This window comes from Schistocerca americana, chromosome 6 (assembly GCF_021461395.2).
Source record: "Schistocerca americana isolate TAMUIC-IGC-003095 chromosome 6, iqSchAmer2.1, whole genome shotgun sequence".
Classification (NCBI taxonomy): domain Eukaryota; kingdom Metazoa; phylum Arthropoda; class Insecta; order Orthoptera; family Acrididae; genus Schistocerca; species Schistocerca americana.
The window spans coordinates 157,521,555-157,538,726 of record NC_060124.1 but is presented as its reverse complement, the minus strand read 5'-3'; the positions used below and the strand labels follow the sequence as shown (position 1 = coordinate 157,538,726).

At 40.3% G+C, this 17,172-nt stretch overlaps 1 protein-coding gene across 4 annotated transcripts in view; it reads left to right on the top strand.

Annotated features, from left to right (window-relative positions):
* The first annotated feature begins 8,314 nt into the window (after window positions 1-8,314).
* The window catches only part of LOC124619335 (protein arginine N-methyltransferase 9-like), a 127,383-nt gene continuing 118,525 nt past the window's right edge, over window positions 8,315-17,172 (top strand). For 3 of the 4 annotated variants that reach the window (XM_047145648.1, XM_047145646.1, XM_047145649.1), the window contains exons 1-2: window positions 8,315-9,139; window positions 9,303-9,429. In XM_047145648.1, the coding sequence (XP_047001604.1) occupies window positions 8,974-9,139; window positions 9,303-9,429 (293 nt within the window). In that variant the 5' untranslated portion in view covers window positions 8,315-8,973. The remainder of the gene's footprint in view (window positions 9,140-9,302; window positions 9,430-17,172) is intronic. The other variant, XM_047145647.1, reaches the window with a different exon arrangement.

The following is a 17,172-nucleotide window of genomic DNA, read 5'->3' as shown; positions in this document are numbered from 1 at the left end:
TCTGGGGAGATGTTACTTTACATGTGTAAATGATGAATATGTATGTGACGGATTGTCGCTTTCAGAAAAAGAAAAGGTTTTTTTCCTTTTTATTGGCTTCTGGCATACAACTTTTTAGCCATCACAAATAAATGTACTGACACACATAACAAGGTAACATTTGTCTTCGTCATACATACTGTTTAGGACATACATTTATATGTTTTCAGACCAAAATTATTGTATGTCTTCTTTCGCTAGAAACCGGGATATGGCATCATATGTACTCCTGGTTGTGTCTCTGTGAAATGGGATCGTGCAAAGCGGCTGGCAGTGACCAAGTCTTAACAGCTCCTTTAAAAAGTTGACTCTGCCTTCCTCATAGCGTCTACACTGAAATAAGATGTGATTCACATCACCAATTGTTTTCTCTTCACATTGACAATAGGGTATCTCCGATACGCCCCGTTCTATGCAAGTGGGCAGGGAAAGATCCATGAATGAGACGCATTCTTACAATGTACGTTATAATTTTCCTTGAATGTTTGAAGTTTCGCAAACCATGTCTGTCTTAGCATGAATCGCATCTCTCGCTAGTTGATCTTCTTTGTCATTGTATAGAATGCCGGAATGTGATTTGACCCATACAAATTCTATAATTTGGCCAGTCTTCTTAGTTTTGTGATAATGATCCAGCTTGTCGAGGGTGTATTTACTAGTTCTTTTGTCCCAATTCCTGTAAGAAACGGATTTCAGAACGCTTTGAGAGTCAGTGATTATTACTGGCTTAGGTACTTTGAGAGATCTTGCATATTTGATTGCCTCTGTAATAGCGAAAGTTTCAGCAAGAATATGGAAGCATCACCTGGTAGTTGAAACTTCTTTTCTTCTGCAGATTCTGGACAGAAGAAAGCACATCTGGTATGATTTTCCATCCCCATTTTTGAGCCATCTGTATATAGTTTAAGATATTCTGCCCACTTTTCTGCCAGGAGCGATGTAGGTGAAAACTGCTCATATCCTTTACCTTTGCTGGAATTGTCGATGTATGTTACAGGAATATCGTGATAAGAGCTGTGATAGTCATATAGGTACATTGGAAGAACCTCACTTCGATATACTTTCTTTTGGAGATATTTCCAGTCTTCATACCGCTTGTAGATATAAAACTACTGTTTCCTGACATTTCTGTTATTGAGAGAGCGTTTCACACTATTTTATCAGTGGATGTTTATTATCTGTCATCCGCTGTAAGATATAACGATCACACATCATTGTAAATGTAGAGACATTTCTGATGCTTCCAGGAGAAGGGCATTGGTGGAAGAAGAATACATAGCTCCAAGGCAGATGTGTAAGCTTCTGTACTGTAGTTTATCCAGTAGTGCTAGGTACTTGTTAGCAGCAGTGTGATAGACCGTGCAGCCATAGTCTGTATGGGAATATATCAATGTGCGGTAAAGAGTGAGCAGAGTGTTGGGGTGAGTCCCCCGCCATACTCTTGTCACTGATCTGATAAGGTTCAATGCTTTTTCACACATACCGACGACAGTTTGAATATGAGGTATCCAACTCATTCTGGAATCGAAGAGAACACCAGGAAACGTCGCCTGGGATTTTAGCGGTATTTTATGATTAGAAAGTCTTGCACTATTCAAGCAGCCTGGCACATTTTGGTTCGTGTAAGGAACAAGTACCGATTTTTCTGCCGAAATCTGTAACCTGCAGCTATGTAATGTTTGATTCTGTGTGCCAGTCGCCTTTCATAGCTCACACACACATCCAAATCCATTCCTTTGGTTGACACATACAAACAAATATCATCTGCATACTGGAGGATTTTAACTGGAAAAGGGATCATCCTCGCCAGCTCGTTAGTATATAGTGCAAAGAGTAGGGGGCTGAGAATAGCTCCTTGTGGAAGACCTGTTGGCAAAAATACTTGTTCAAAACCGGTGGTAGGCAGAAAACATCTTCTGACATTGTTCTAAATGCTTTCTCCGAAAATTATTTCGAGCAGTTAGTCCACGAACCCACACGAATTGTAAATGGTTGCGAAAATACACTTGACCTCTTAGCCACAAACAATCTGGAGCTAATAGAGAGCACCATGACTGATACAGGGATTACTGATCACTAGGTCGTTGTAGCTAGGCTTAATACCGTTTCTTCCAAATCCACCAGAAACAAACGCAAAATAATTTTATTTAAAAAAGCCTTCCTAAGAGACAATCTCCATTCCTTCCGAACTGACTATGGAAGTGTAGACGAGATGTGGCTCAAATTCAAAGATATAGTAGCAACAGCCTTTGAGAGATTCATACCTCATAAATTGGTAAGAGATGGAACTGATCCCCCATGGTACACAAAACAGGCCCGAACGCTGTTGCAAAGGCAACAGAAAAAGCATGCGAAGTTCAGAAGAACGCGAAATCCCGAAGATTGGCTAAAATTTACAGACGCGCGAAATTTGGCACGTACTTCAATGCGAGATGCCTTTACTAGGTTCCACAACGAAAGATTGTCTCGAAATTTGGTAGAAAATCCGATGAAATTGTGGTCGTATGTAAAGTACACAAGCGGCAAGAAGCAGTCAATACCTTCGCTGCCGGGTTCCCGGGTTCGATTATATTTTCTCAGTCTCGTGGTGACTGGGTGTTGTGTGCTGTCCTTAGGTTAGTTAGGTTTAAGTAGTTCTATGTTCTAGGGGACTGATGACCATAGATGTTAAGTCCCATAGTGCTCAGAGCCATTTGAACCAGTTGAACCTTCGCTGCGCAGTGCCCATGGTACTGTTACCGACGACTGTGCCGCTAAAGCGGAGTTATTGAATGCAGTTTTCCGAAATTCCTTCACCAGGGAAGACGAATGGAATATTCCAGAATTTGAAACACAAACAGCTGCTAGCATGAGTTTCTTAGAAGTAGATACCTTAGGGGTTGCGAAGCAACTCAAATCGCTTGATACGGGCAAGTCGTCAGGCCCAGATTGTATACCGATTAGGTTCCTTTCAGATTACGCTGACACTATAGCTCCCTACTTAGCAATCATATACAACCGCTCGCTCACCGATAGATCTGTACCTGCAGATTGGAAAATTGCGCAGGTCACACTAGTGTTTAAGATGGGTAGTAGGAGTAATCCATCGAACTACAGACCTATATCATTGACGTCGATTTGCAGTTGGGTTTTGGAGCATATACTGTATTAAAACATAATGAATCACCTCAAAGGGAACGATCTATTGATACGTAACCAGTATGGTTTCAGAAAACATCGTTCTTGTGCAACGCAGCTAGTTCTTTATTCGCACGAAATAATGGCCGCTATCGACAGGGGATCTCAAGTTGATTCCGTATTTCTAGATTTCCGGAAAGCTTTTGACACCGTTCCTCACAAGCGACTTCTAATCAAGCTGGGGGCCTATGGGATATCGTCTCAGTTATGCGACTGGATTCGTGATTTCCTGTCAGGAAGGTCGCAGTTCGTAGTAATAGACGGCAAATCATCGAGTAAAACTGAAGTGATATCAGGTGTTCCCCAGGGAAGCGTCCTGGGACCTCTGCTGTTCCTGATCTGTATAAATGACCTGGGAGACAATCTGAGCAGTTCTCTTAGGTTGTTCGCAGATGATGCTGTAATTTACCATCTAGTAAGGTCATCCGAAGACCAGTATCAGTTGCAAAGCGATATAGAAAAGATTGCTGTATGGTGTGGTAGGTGGCAGTTGACGCTAAATAACGAAGGTGATCCACATGAGTTCCAAAAGAAATCCGTTGGAATTCGATTACTCGATAAATAGTACAATTCTCAAGGCTGTCAATTCAACTAAGTACCTGGTTGTGAAAATTACGAACAACTTCAGTTGGGAAGACCACATAGATAATATTGTGGGGAAGGCGAGCCAAAAGTTGCGTTTCATCGGCAGGACACTTAGAAGATGCAACAAGTCCACTAAAGAGACAGCTTGCACTACACTCGTTCGTCCTCGGTTAGAATATTGCTGCGCAGTGTGGGATCCTTACCAGGTGGGATTGACGGAGGACATCGAAAGGGTGCAAAAAAGGGCAGCTCGTTTTGTATTATCACGTAATAGGGGAGAGAGTGTGGCAGATATGATATGCGAGTTGGGATGGAAGTTATTAAAGCAAAGACGTTTTTCGTCTCGGCGAGATCTATTTACGAAATTTCAGTCAGCAACTTTCTCTTACGAATGCGAAAATACTTTGTTGAGCCCAACCTACATAGGTAGTAATGATCATCAAAATAAAATAAGAGAAATCAGAGCTCGAACAGAAAGGTTTAGGTGTTCGTTTTTCCCGCGCACTGTTCGGGAGTGGAATGGTAGGGAGCTGGTATGATTGTGGTTCGATGAACCCTCTGCCAAGCACTTAAAAGTGAATTGCAGAGTAATCATGTAGATGTAGATGGTCCAATTAATTTATTTTGGAACTGAAGCCTTATGTGTCTTTCAGCAAGGAAAGTGCTGATTCCATAAATCAGTTGTGTTGGGCTTGCTATGGTTTCCAACTTCCGTAGCAACACAGGTACAAGAACATTATCATACACTCCAACTATATCCAGGAGTATAGCTGTTACATTCTCTTTTCCTGTTGTTGCGTCATAGATCTCTGAGGTTAAGATATTAAATTATCTATTGTTCCCTTGCCTTTTCTAAACCCATTCTGACTCGATGACAGGGTCTGATTTGATTCCAACCACCATTCCAAGTGATTTTTTACCAGGCGTTCCAAAGTTTTGCCGATACAGGAAGAATGAGTAATAGGTGTATATGATTTGGCCTGCTCTTCATCCTTGTGTGGTTTCAGTATGGGTACCACTACTTGAGTTGTCCAATCTTCTATTAGCATGTCATTCGTCCATATTTGTTAAATATCTGTAACAGTTTTCTGAGTGCTATGTGTGGGAGATTTTCTATCATCTGATAGTGTATACCATACTTACCGGGTGTAGAAGTTATGCTCTTTTTAATGCCATTCATCAGTTCTTCATACGAAAACGGTAACACGAGCGGGTGATTGTAATCCTGTTGCTCCGGGGAGTAATATGGTTGCTCGGCTGCGGAAGTTGGTGAGATTGAATTCACAAAGTCTTCAAGCCACGTGTCACTTAATGGCTGATGCACAGTGGAGTTTTTGTTTTTGAAGAATCTGAATTTCTTCCAAACATCAGCGATACTAACATTGTTATTTAATGATTCACAGAAATTTTGCCAGCTATTCTTTTTACTGTCTTTTAACCGCCTTCAAACTTTCGCTGCTATTTTCCGATATGCAATGAAGTTTTCTACATTTTGTTGTTTACAGCAGTTACTGTACGCAAGTTTGCGCTGTGCTATGGGTCCAGAGCACTCTGGTGTCCACCAGACTGGAGGCCATTGCTTCAAAACGATTACTTCCTTTTTTCTTGGAGTGGAAGTTGTTGCAGCGTCTTCAATAACTGAAATTAGCTGTTTGTAGGCCTCTTTCGGAGCTAACAAATTGTTAAAAGATTGAAACTTCAGCTGGACTGTTGCAGTATACTTTGACCAGTCAGCATCCTTTATTTTCCATCTGCTGTTTGGGTAGATAATTTCTACTGTATTTATAGGTAAGTCTATTGTGATTTCCAGAAGGAAATGATGAGCCAAGAGGATCTCGTTTGACTGTCAACACCATTACATGATTGAAGTCAACAGAGTACAATGTCAAATCGACAGCCAATGGTCTTCTGTTTGGGTTATGTATCATAGTAAGAGAACCATCATTTAGAAGAATCAAATAGAACTTTTCAAAAAGTGTAACTAACTCTCTGCCATCCGTGTAATCTATTACGCAACCTCATAGTGAGTGATGTGTGTTGAAATCTGCACAAAGGAGAAATGGCGTCTGAAGCTGGGCTACAATCTGATCCAGTGAATGATCTTGTAATTTACACTTAGGTGGTTTGTAAATGGTGACGGCGGTGACTGTGCCGTTAGGAGTGTAAATTACAGCAGCAACTACCTAGCATTTTTAAAACTTAACCGGCTCTCTAATCGGAATGGCTACTCCTCCTCCTTTTCCATCGTCTCTGTCGTTTCTGAGAACAGCGTATCCTCTGAATTGTATGCGTTGGGTTGGCTGAAACCAAGTTTCGCAAATACAAGCTACTGGTATGTGCTTGCTGCTAAGCTCCTGATAAAGACTTTCTCTGTTCAAGATTGCTGACTGTGCATTCCACTGGAGTACTTTAAAAGCCATTGTCAGATTTGCAGAAGTCTTCAACAGCATTACATATAAGAGCCTGTGTCATTACCATGTCTGTTTCATTTTTAAGAGAAAGAAAGATCTGCATTATTAAAGCAGAAATGCTGTTAATAGTAGTTTCTCGACCAGTATAAGATGTTGCCAGAGGAGTGGGAGGATATGGATTGTATTGTATTGAGTTCTGTGGACCCTGAAATTCGTATAACATATGAGAATAGCCCTGCCTCTATGGACTGCGAGTAAATGATTTATTTTTGTAAGACCTGGGAGCTGGAACCGACATAACTGCTAGCTTAGGTCCCTGTTTTAGCCTTTTGTCCGTCATGTTCAAACCTTTTGGTTTCTCGCATATTTTAGGTCAGTCACTAGGAGAGAGCTCTCGTATTGTAGAAACACCAGCAGTAGTCTGCGCAAATGATGGTCACAGTGACAAAATGCCAGTTGCGTAAGAAGCGCCATAGGCTTCGCTGCACTTTTCTTCCATGTGTTGCTGATAAATTGGGCAACAGCGATCAGATGCGAGGTGGTTTCCGTTGCAATGCAAACATCTGGGCTCTCTGGCATGTGAGCACTGTGAGGTCTCATGAGCTCTCATGCATTTGGCACAGCGGGCACTACTATGACATTGCAAACTTAAATGGAAATATCTAAGGCAAGTGTGACATTGCAAAACTGACTGGACATACAGTGCAACAGGGCATCGCATACTGCACAAATATATGTACTGGGGAAGTCGTTGAGATTTAAATGTAGCAACACATTTCGGTATGGGAAGTACTTCCAACTCTCCATTTTCTATTACTTTCTTTGTGAAGCTTCATACGTCGGTTACTAAAAATTCCGACTTTATTTCTGCAAGGATGTCTTGATGGGGTAATGTAATATCAACATCACGGATAACTCCTTTCTTTTTGTTAGTAAATTTGGAATATAAGCCTCCATATCCTTCAGCCGAAAAACACCAAGCAACCGCAACCTGCTTGCAGACTGCCCTGTTTTTGTTTCAATCTTATCTCTGTTTCTACCAATAGCTGAAATATTAACTATTTCATGTCTTTAGTTATTACTTTCTGTAAACAATATTCTTCCAAGAGGCATTGGATTAAATTTCCTACTTTCCCATTTTCTCCCTCTACAAAGACGACGTAGGGACCCATGTCTGTTGATTGATATGCATTATCTTTACTAGCATATTTGTTGTTACTAGGAAGCGTGTTATTTCCTGTAGGAGGTACCGTTGTGGTCTCTGAATTGTCGAAGTTTTTACAACTAACAGACTTTTGGGAAGCAGGCTGCTCATTGCAATTCCTGTCTCCTATATTACACTCAAGTTACTGTCTACTCCTAGAACTTCCACAGTGTATGCAACATTATCAATATCTACTATATCTACATCCCCTTCAACATTACAACTGTGCTTTTCACTTGCCTTTGCTTTCTTCGGTACATTTGCTTCAGAAGCTGTTGCCTGTTGGGGTGATTGTGATCGGTGTCTTGCCTTTAGTCGCTCGGTGTTGTTTGTCAGACACTGCGGCAAAACAGCTGAACTTGATGACTGCTGATCCATCTCCATCTTATCATTCTGAGGACGGTGATCTTTAGAGTACATTTCGATGGTACCCAGTTGATGCTTATTTGTAATTAACACTGGTGAAAGAGGGTGCATCATGACAGTCTCGTATGCAAAGTGACAGCCGACCCTTAGTCAGTATCGACTGGGATTTCGTCATTAGTTTCCATTTAAAAAATAGCCGCTGAGAGAAATCTCCCAGCGACGGCGCTTTGTCACTTGGTGCTAACTACTTGTAGGTAAAATATCCAGTAAATTACACTAAAAAAAACTTGATTCCAGTTCCACTAAACAACTGATGGAATCGGTGCCGGCCGCTGTGAGAAGCACAAACGACTGCACAGCGCGGCTGCCGTAACTTTTCTCAACATTCTTGAGAGCGATCGGAAAATTTATTTCCTAAGAAAAGATCAGAAACGGCTTCCAAAATTGCAAGGAATATGCCAACTGAAGATATCATGAGATGCTGTTCTGTTTGCTAGCATGTGTTCTACAGTTTAGGATCGCAGTACCGCGACAACAAATACATCTATGGCCAGGGTGTTCATTTCTGATGTGGCCATCCCAAGAATTGAACAGTTCTTCTTGGGTATGTGTTAAAATGCGGTCGGATCCACAGATGAAAAGTCAATAGACGGGATAGTATTAAATCCGTAATAGGAATCGAGTTGCGTGTGAAATGTAATTTCCTAATACGAATGTTATAGTGAGATGTGTCGAAACGAAAGAACTGATGCTACTCTTGCGTATGTTCGCGATGCGGACACGTACCTTTTTTCCATTTTTATTTGAATTTTTATAATTAGTAAGAACGGTACCTAATTTAAAGAGAAACTTAAAGAACAATGTAACATTTATATTCTGTTTCCTCTTCTGAAATATGTGACAGGCGTTCTTTCCTTTGCGCATTTTAATCGAGAACAATTTTCATTAAAAGCATTTTGTTGTAGGCCTTTCACTGAAAGATGAATATTGACATGGCTTCATGGAAATAAACACCAGTTCGACAGTTGATGACTAGTTGCAGTATGTTGTACATATGGATGACCTAACAGTTTTTGGCGATGTTTGTGTATATAATTTCGTCCACAGTGAAAAAAAACTCATTGCCAAATATTCCACATTAAATAGCGTCACAACTAATTTTTCTTTCCTTTTCAACGCTGTAGAAAAATAATGAAACCAGAAGCTTGGAGGGAAGTTGCCTGCAGATCCCGGCAGCAAGCTGAATTGTACTTTCAGAAGCAGAATTTTGGAAGAGCATTTGCTCATTTCCTTGTTGCATTGAAACTCAATCCTCAGTGGAAACCGGAACTCAAAGAGCAGTTTTCATTATGTCTATGTAAATGGATTTTTAAATAAAATATTTATTTTTGAGATGTTGCTAGTAATGTGTGTGTGTATGTGAGAAGTTACAGAATTTAATTGTAGACTTAATATTTTGTAAGAGGTAGCGGAAAATTAGATTATACCTTTTGATAGTTAATGGTTTCTGTTAATTTTAGGCTCATGGGGCAATATTCTTGAATCACAAAACCGATACACAGATTTATTCAACTGTTATGAACAGGCATTGGAGATATTTGGGGACAATGACGCTGTTTTAAATAACCTTGGTGCTCATTTATACAGGTGAGAAATTAGCTCTTAATGTTCATTGGATTAGGTTGGATGTGTAAAATATGGAAGTCTTTGATCAGTGGAAGCAAGTGTTTTCGGAACATTTTGGTAAAATATTTTGGAAATACTTTGCAAAAATTTTCTTAAGCCTGGAAACAATAAATCAGAATCTTAAAACAGGGTTTTTATGGGATATTGGTAGTGCTGTTGATCCTGTTGTTATATCCCAGGTTGTAGCAAAGTTAAAGTTTCATAGTCTGTTACAAGCAGATGTACATGTACTGTGCTGTGCTCAGGAGTGCTTCATAATCAGTACAAAAAATGTCTTAAAGAATGCCAAAGAAATTGTTAATAGAAAACAGAGTTTTTATTTTGTAGATGTAAGAGAAGATGTTAAAACACCTGTTATCATTAAGCCTGACACACTTGTATACAGTACCATAGACAGTATGGTCATGGAAGTTGTGAGAAACATTGAGAAATTCTTAATTACAACGAAAAATGATGGGTTCCCTGTCATGTTCTTAAGCATAGATTGTGAATGGTGTGTACCTACACTGACTGGTATTCTACTGGGTTATCCTGTGGTATACTGGAATGGCAGTAGTTCAGAAAGTGGTGGCAGTTGCTTGGGTTTCACTCCACTTGTTGTGCATACAGTAACTGCAAGGCTGCAAAATGTGGCGCACTGGTCACCACATGAAATATACTCATTCAGTGTACCGGGAAGTATTTTGCCAGAACTGTCTTCACATATTGAAATATGGTATAATGAGACAATCATTCACTTATTTGAAAAACAAAATCTTTTTGAAAGTTTACAGATGAATAAACACACAGTGTCTTTCCCAACTGTTGTGCTTTAGTTACAATGCCCCCCCCCCCCCCCCCTTTTTTCCTCTGTTCGATATTTTGAAGCTCACAAGCTTGGTGTATGGAAGAGTACATGAATACTACAAAGTTCATTGCATCCATATTAATATTTGTGGATGTAATGGGTAGTATACAAATGACTGACTGTATGACTGTAAAGTATGTTATGAGTAGGCTGTACTTAATATTATCAGATCACTCCTATCTTAGTTTTGCCGTTAAACTGCAAAAGTAACAGTGATGAAAGGATAAGACTGCTTTACCAAAAGAACGTATAGAACCACTTTAAAAAATGGAGTGAGAGGCATTTATTGTGAATAATTGTCGAGCAATATTTGATCCTAGTGTCAGAATTTAGAACTTAGATAAATTACTTTGTTCATGTTTTGCTGTATGTTGTGTTTGTGTTTCTTAGTTTTGTTCATATTAAGTGTGAAATGCTAGAGGCAAACGTACTAATACAGAGTTGAGTATCACATTTGTTTTTCTCTGTACTGATTGTAAATTTACATAGGACTTACATTGTCTTTTAAATATTAGTAAATATTTAATTTCACAGTTGACTATATTAGCTCTCTGCAGCAGTATGGGAAATTTTTCACTGGACACACTGTAACCATGTATGTTTGGAACATTTCTGATAATTTAACATATAAAATTTGTATCTTGTTACAAGATGTCTTTTTAACATAATTAAAACACAAGTAATGAACTGGAAAATTATTTGTGTTTTAGTTTGTTACATATAGTGTTTCTGGTGTGACAGTTTAATGATGAATGTTAGTAATACGATAGAGGGAGAGTCATAGGACTGATAAAAAAAAAGGGTAAAGTGAAGGTAACCATTCATGATGCAGATATAAACTCGTGCTCATAAATTAAGGACAATGCTGATACATGGTGAAACAACATTCTGGTGGGCAGTTTGTGGGTTTAAATCACCTCGGGGTATGACCATGCGGTGCATTTGACCTGCAGTCATCGCACGGTGGCGCTGGCAGCAGTCCACATATGCAGAGGTGTGTTGGTGCATGTCAGAGTACGGTGCAGTGAGTAAGTGTGCAGACGCTTTTAGAAGTGTTAATGGTGACTGTCTGTCGAAAATGGCTCAAAGAACACACATTGATGACGTTATGAGGGGTAGAATACTAGGGTGACTGGAGGCTGGTCAAACACAGCAGGTCATAGCACGGGCCCTCCATGTGCCACTGTGTGATCTCAAGCTTAGGGCAATGATTCCAGCAGACAGGAAATGTGTCCAGGCACTACAGTACGGGATGTCCACAGTGTACAACACCACTAGAACACCGATATCTCACCATCAGTGCCTGTGGACAGCCACGGAGTACTGCAGGTAGCCTTGCTTGAGACCTTACTGCAGCCACTGAAACAGTTGTCTCCAGACACACAGTGTATAGACAACTGAACAGACATGGTTTATTCGCCTGGAGACTTGCAAGGTGCATTCCACTGACCCCTGATCACAGGAGAGCCAGTAAAGCCTGTTGTCAGGAATACAGTACATGGTCATTGGAACAGTGGTCCTAATGTTTGCTTTAAAGTAGTTGTCACTTGACGTTTGCACTGTGAAATTGTGGTGTTGTCACGTCAAGCACTGGCTGGAGGCAGCCGCCTCAGCGCATTGCAACCCCCAGCGATAGAAAATCATTTTAAAGCCTGTATCTCCTACAAAAAGTAAGTAAAAAAAATTTCAAACCCACATATGATGTGTATCTCTACAGTGTCTCTCAATCTGTCATATCTATTCTTAATTTTAATTAGGACAAGAGTTACGTTAATTTGTTTGAAACCATTTAAATTCTCGATTTCGCAAACAGCTTCCAACTTACCACGTCATTACTGAAAAACTATTGGTGTCACAGCAAAATATTTTTTTTTACCGTTCATTACCAAAATAATGCACTCGGCAAAGAATCCGTAAAAGTTTTTGTAGTGCATTATGTTTCCTGTATATAAATTTCTGAAAACAGCATTTTTAAGTAACCCTATCAGTACTGAACGCGAAACAAGTATGACGTTTGAAATCTCTATCTCCTCCAAATATTACGTAAATGTTTTGAAATTTATGTACAGTATCGGTCTTAGTGGTATCTATAAGCATATCAAATATCTTTTCTTAATTTTAATTAGGGACGTTGTTCCATTAACTATTGAAGTCTGAGGAATTTTCGTGTCCGGAAAACTTTTCCTTTAGATTGCAAATCTCTAAAACTATTACACACATTGAATATCATCTTGGTGTATATACAAAATGAAATTGAATTAAAAGTCAGTCTAACTTACTGTAAGGAGATGACGAGAGCTGGCCAAACAGTATTTCTTAGTCTCACAACAAGAATAAGAATTAATCAAAATAAATTCACAAACACAAGATTTAATGGCAGTAAGTACACTACACACTAATCAGACAATGCGGAAACACCACTTAATTCAGAATCCGAGTCAGTGGAACTATCCGTGTCGCTGCTTGTATTGACAGATATAATCGAGTCTTCGACACTTTGTTGTAAGACACCTTTGTTGTTCCATGCGTCCTGTATCACTACTTTCACGTGATGCACTACCTTCTGCCAGTCTTCCAATGTCACAATTTCAACTGCCTCTTTCAAAAGGCGTTCTACTTTGGTTAATGTGAATTTCTTATTTTCTGCAGCAATATGCCGTTTAACCTGAGCCCAAATCAGCTCTGTTGCGTTGAAATGGCAATGGTAAGGAGGCAATCTGAGCACTTTATGCCCGTATTTTTTTTGCTACTTCACCCACAATGTAAATCTGGTTCTTTGGCTTGTGTTGCGATAAAAGTTCTAGTAATTCTGCCCTTATCAAATTACTGTCGAACTGTACCTAATGTTTCTGTAACCAGCTAACAATGTCGTTTTTCTTTGTTGCCTTTGTGGGTGCTTTATCTTGTATTACTGAGTGATAAGGAGCGTTATCCATAACCATGATAGCTTTTTGTTAAGTTCTGGAGCACACAGTCTTCAAACCATTTCACAAAAGTATTGTGGTTCATCTCTTCGTGGTAGTCGGAGGTCTTATTTGAACTGAATAGCTGCAGACAATTTGAAATGAAACCTTTTTCCTCTGCCGATCGGAGCTGCCATACGACCGCTGATGGTACCATCTGTCCAGCCTTTTTTTAAACTGTGTCCTGTATTCACCCGCGTTTCATCAAGCCAAACGATATCATCTGAATTTGTCCTCACTAATTCTCTAAGAAAGCAGCATCGCCGGCTGCAATATCTTGGCGTTCCATTTGTAACTTTCTGCCGGAGATGGATTTATAGTGGAATCCTAACATTTTCATGACTCTTAACAAAGACGATTTACTCCTCTGAAACAGGTCAGCCGCTTGAGGGTAGCATGTAGTTTTTTGAGTGTTGGATACTCCTTCCTCGAATAAAATGGGTATATTTGACGATGAATGGCATATTCCTTAAAAAGAGTCAAGTTTTGTGACCCTCTTCTCTAGTCGCCTCTTTTTCCCAGGTGTCTCCAATTTAGAAGATCCACTTGAGCCTTCTTTCATGAATTTCTCCTTGTAGATTCTTATTACTGATTGTTCGCTAACTTGCAGAGCAGCTGCAGTTCGCTCCACCACCTTATCCAAAGGAACGAGAGGCCCTCCTGCATCCCTCTCTCTCTCAAAATACTCCCTTAAGGAACACACGTATTCATGCGCCTGACTGCGTGTGACGCCATGTCTGCCAGTTTTTGGAGTTTTCCGAGGAGTGTGTGGCCTTGGCCTCCCTCTCTTGTGACTGCTTTCATCAGACATCCTAAACACACGAAGCTACAAGTCACTCAGATCTCTCACCCGCACGTCTACAATGGCTCGCTGAGGACTGGCTGGCACAATGCCTTAGTCAGCTCAGCAGAGCGAAGTGGCAACGCAGTGGCAGCCGACAGTGCCAGCTGCGGTTGGTTTATTGGTGGCGGGAGCCCTGCAGCCCGTTGCCTGTCAAGTGACAACTAGTTTAAATAATAGTATAGGCTATGTTCATCGACGAGTCCAGGTATAGCCTGAACAGTGATTCTCACGGGTTTTCATCGGGCGTGAACCAGGAACCAGATAACAACCCCTTAATGTCCTTGAAAGGGACCTGTATGGAGGTCGTGGTTTGATGGTGTAGGGGGGACTATGATAGGTGCACGTACACCCCTGCATGTCTTTGACAGAGAAACTGTAACAGGTCGGGTTTAGCGGGACGTCATTTTGCACCAGTATGTCCACAATTCAGGGGTGCAGTGGGTCCCACCTTCCCCCTGATTGATGATAACACACGGCCCCACCGAGCTGCCACCGTGGAGGAGTACTCTGAAACAGAAGATATCACACGAACAGAGTGGCCTGCCTGTTCTCCAGACCTAAACCCCATCGAGCACGTGTGGGACGCTCTCGGTCGACGTATCGCTGCAATTCTTCACACCCTTGGGATATTTCAGGAGCTCCAACAGGCACTGGTGCAAGAATGGGAGGCTGTACCCCAGCAGCTGCTCGACCACCTGATCCAGAGTATGCCAACCCGTTGTGCAGCCTGTGTACGTGTGCATGATGACCATATCCCATATTGATGTCGGAGTACATGCGCAGGAAACAGTGGCGTTTTGTAAGACATGTGTTTCGGGACGGTTTTCTCAACTTATCACCAATACCGTGGACTTACATATCTGTGTCGTGTGTGTTCCCTATGTGCCTATTCTATTAGTGCCAGTTTTGTGTAGTGCCACATTGTGTGGCACCACATTCTGCAGTTATCCTTAAATTATGAGCATGAGTTTAGAAATAAGAGGCAAATGCTACAAGTGCGTTTTCTTCCCTGTCCAAGCCTGCTCTCATTGGTGCCATGTACCTTTTATCTATTTTTGCTGCACCTCCCTGCTCTACAACCCTTCTCTATAGCCTCCCATCATCCACAATTCTCTTCGGCCCTCCCTATCCTCTTCTTAGTTCTTCTGATCTGCTCTACACAGCACACCCTCTCTCCCAGGATGGCAATTACATGAATAAGTAATATAAAAGTATTTCTAATAAATTTGCTCTAATAAATCCAGTATTTTATGCAAAGCCTAACGGAGATTACTTTACGGGTAGCCCTCACACGTATGAAAGTGGTTAGTTTGCAGTGTAACTATATATATTAAAGGGAGATGAGCATTGTCGATATGTGGCTGTTATAGTGGATCAATCAGAGAGCAACCTCTGGGGCACTTGAAACACCCTGATTATATCTGGCTTATCCAAATAATGCAGGGTCCTGTCCGAATTGATCTTTATTTCCCAAGGTTCATGTGGGATTCCTATGAAGCCTATAAATTCAACCAAAAACACTCCCTGTAATTTGAGCGGTTTGGAGTTTTTTCACAGTTAACCAACTGGAAGTGCTCAGGTGATTTGTGTGTCTAAAAAAGTTTGTGAGGTTAACGAAGTAAACACTAGTAAATTACATCTGTTATGAATTTTCTTTTCAATGCTGAACAAAAAGAAGGCACTTTTGGAAAGAAGAGGGGGGTCCCTCTTCTACATTAATAAACAGTTAGATGAACTTGCAAGGCCCTTAACTGAAACAGCTTTGAAACAATGTACTCCTATTTTAGGCATAAAGAGCTTCCCAAGTAAGCAAACTCTGAAAATGAAAATCACTTGGTAAGTACCTGGTCAACAGTGAGCTGAGAACAGCTACAAATGATAGTAAAATTTGTCGTATTGTAGAACATTATACATATTTCAGTCTTTCTGTGTCAAACCAACACAGCTGCGAACTGATCATCTCTGATTTTCATCACATTTGGTGTGTTCATCGCATGCGACTAGAGAATGAAAAATGCTAAATTTCAGAATTGCAGCACAAGTACGACAAAAGTTATAGCCACATAAAATTCTGAAAAAATGCCGAATTCAACAAATGCTGCAGACAATATATGTATATATATTTGCGTCTTGATGTTCATTACACAACATAGTAAAAAATGAAATTGGGCTGACATTAGGATATACCAATTAATATGTGATACAATTAAGCAATACAGATTGTATACAGACTGCAACAAAATGTCATAAAGTGCTGAAAAGCTTATTAATTGTTAAAAAGGTTGGTGCAGTAGCAACACACAGTAAGGCAGCAAGGTGAACAGGCATTTGGAATATGCAAGGTAAGAGACTATGACATCTGACCTTCAGTGACATAAAATATGACACTAGGTGGTTATAACTAAAGTACAGTTACTCACAGAGATCCAATGTTGGCTTTAATTATCACATTCCAGCAAAAATTCATAGATATTCAAATGTGTTAGTGCCAAAGTGATTTACACTGGACAAAATTAGTTCCAATTTTGGCCATCAGGTGCAAATCTGATACAAAAAAGACGTATATAAATACCTCTGGTAATCCACCAAGGACCATGGGGGAGCAGCCTGTCGTGAAGTACTCAAATAGTGATAACTGAAACCAACAGCTATATTGTAATCCAGTGTTGTTTATTCAAAACATGCTACCAGTTTTGATGCCAAAAAGCATCATCTTCAGGTCTCTGTTTATGGAAACATACATAGCATGATAGAAAAATATAAGAGTACAGACAACAAAGATCACCATTTATGACTAAATGAGGATAAATCATATCAAAAAATTACTATTGAGGAACCCACATGTACAATGAATTACACCAGCAAAGCAATTGGTACACCAATCAAACACTGTCTGGATTTCTCACTATGTGAGAGTTGTAGATATACTGCAGAGTGGCATGGGAAGCAAGTATCTTGATGATAGCAGCAATACCATCACATGGTCCTTTGTCAAGTGATGTGGTAGAGAAGTGCCACTTCACACAATCACTCTGATGAAAAGTTATGGT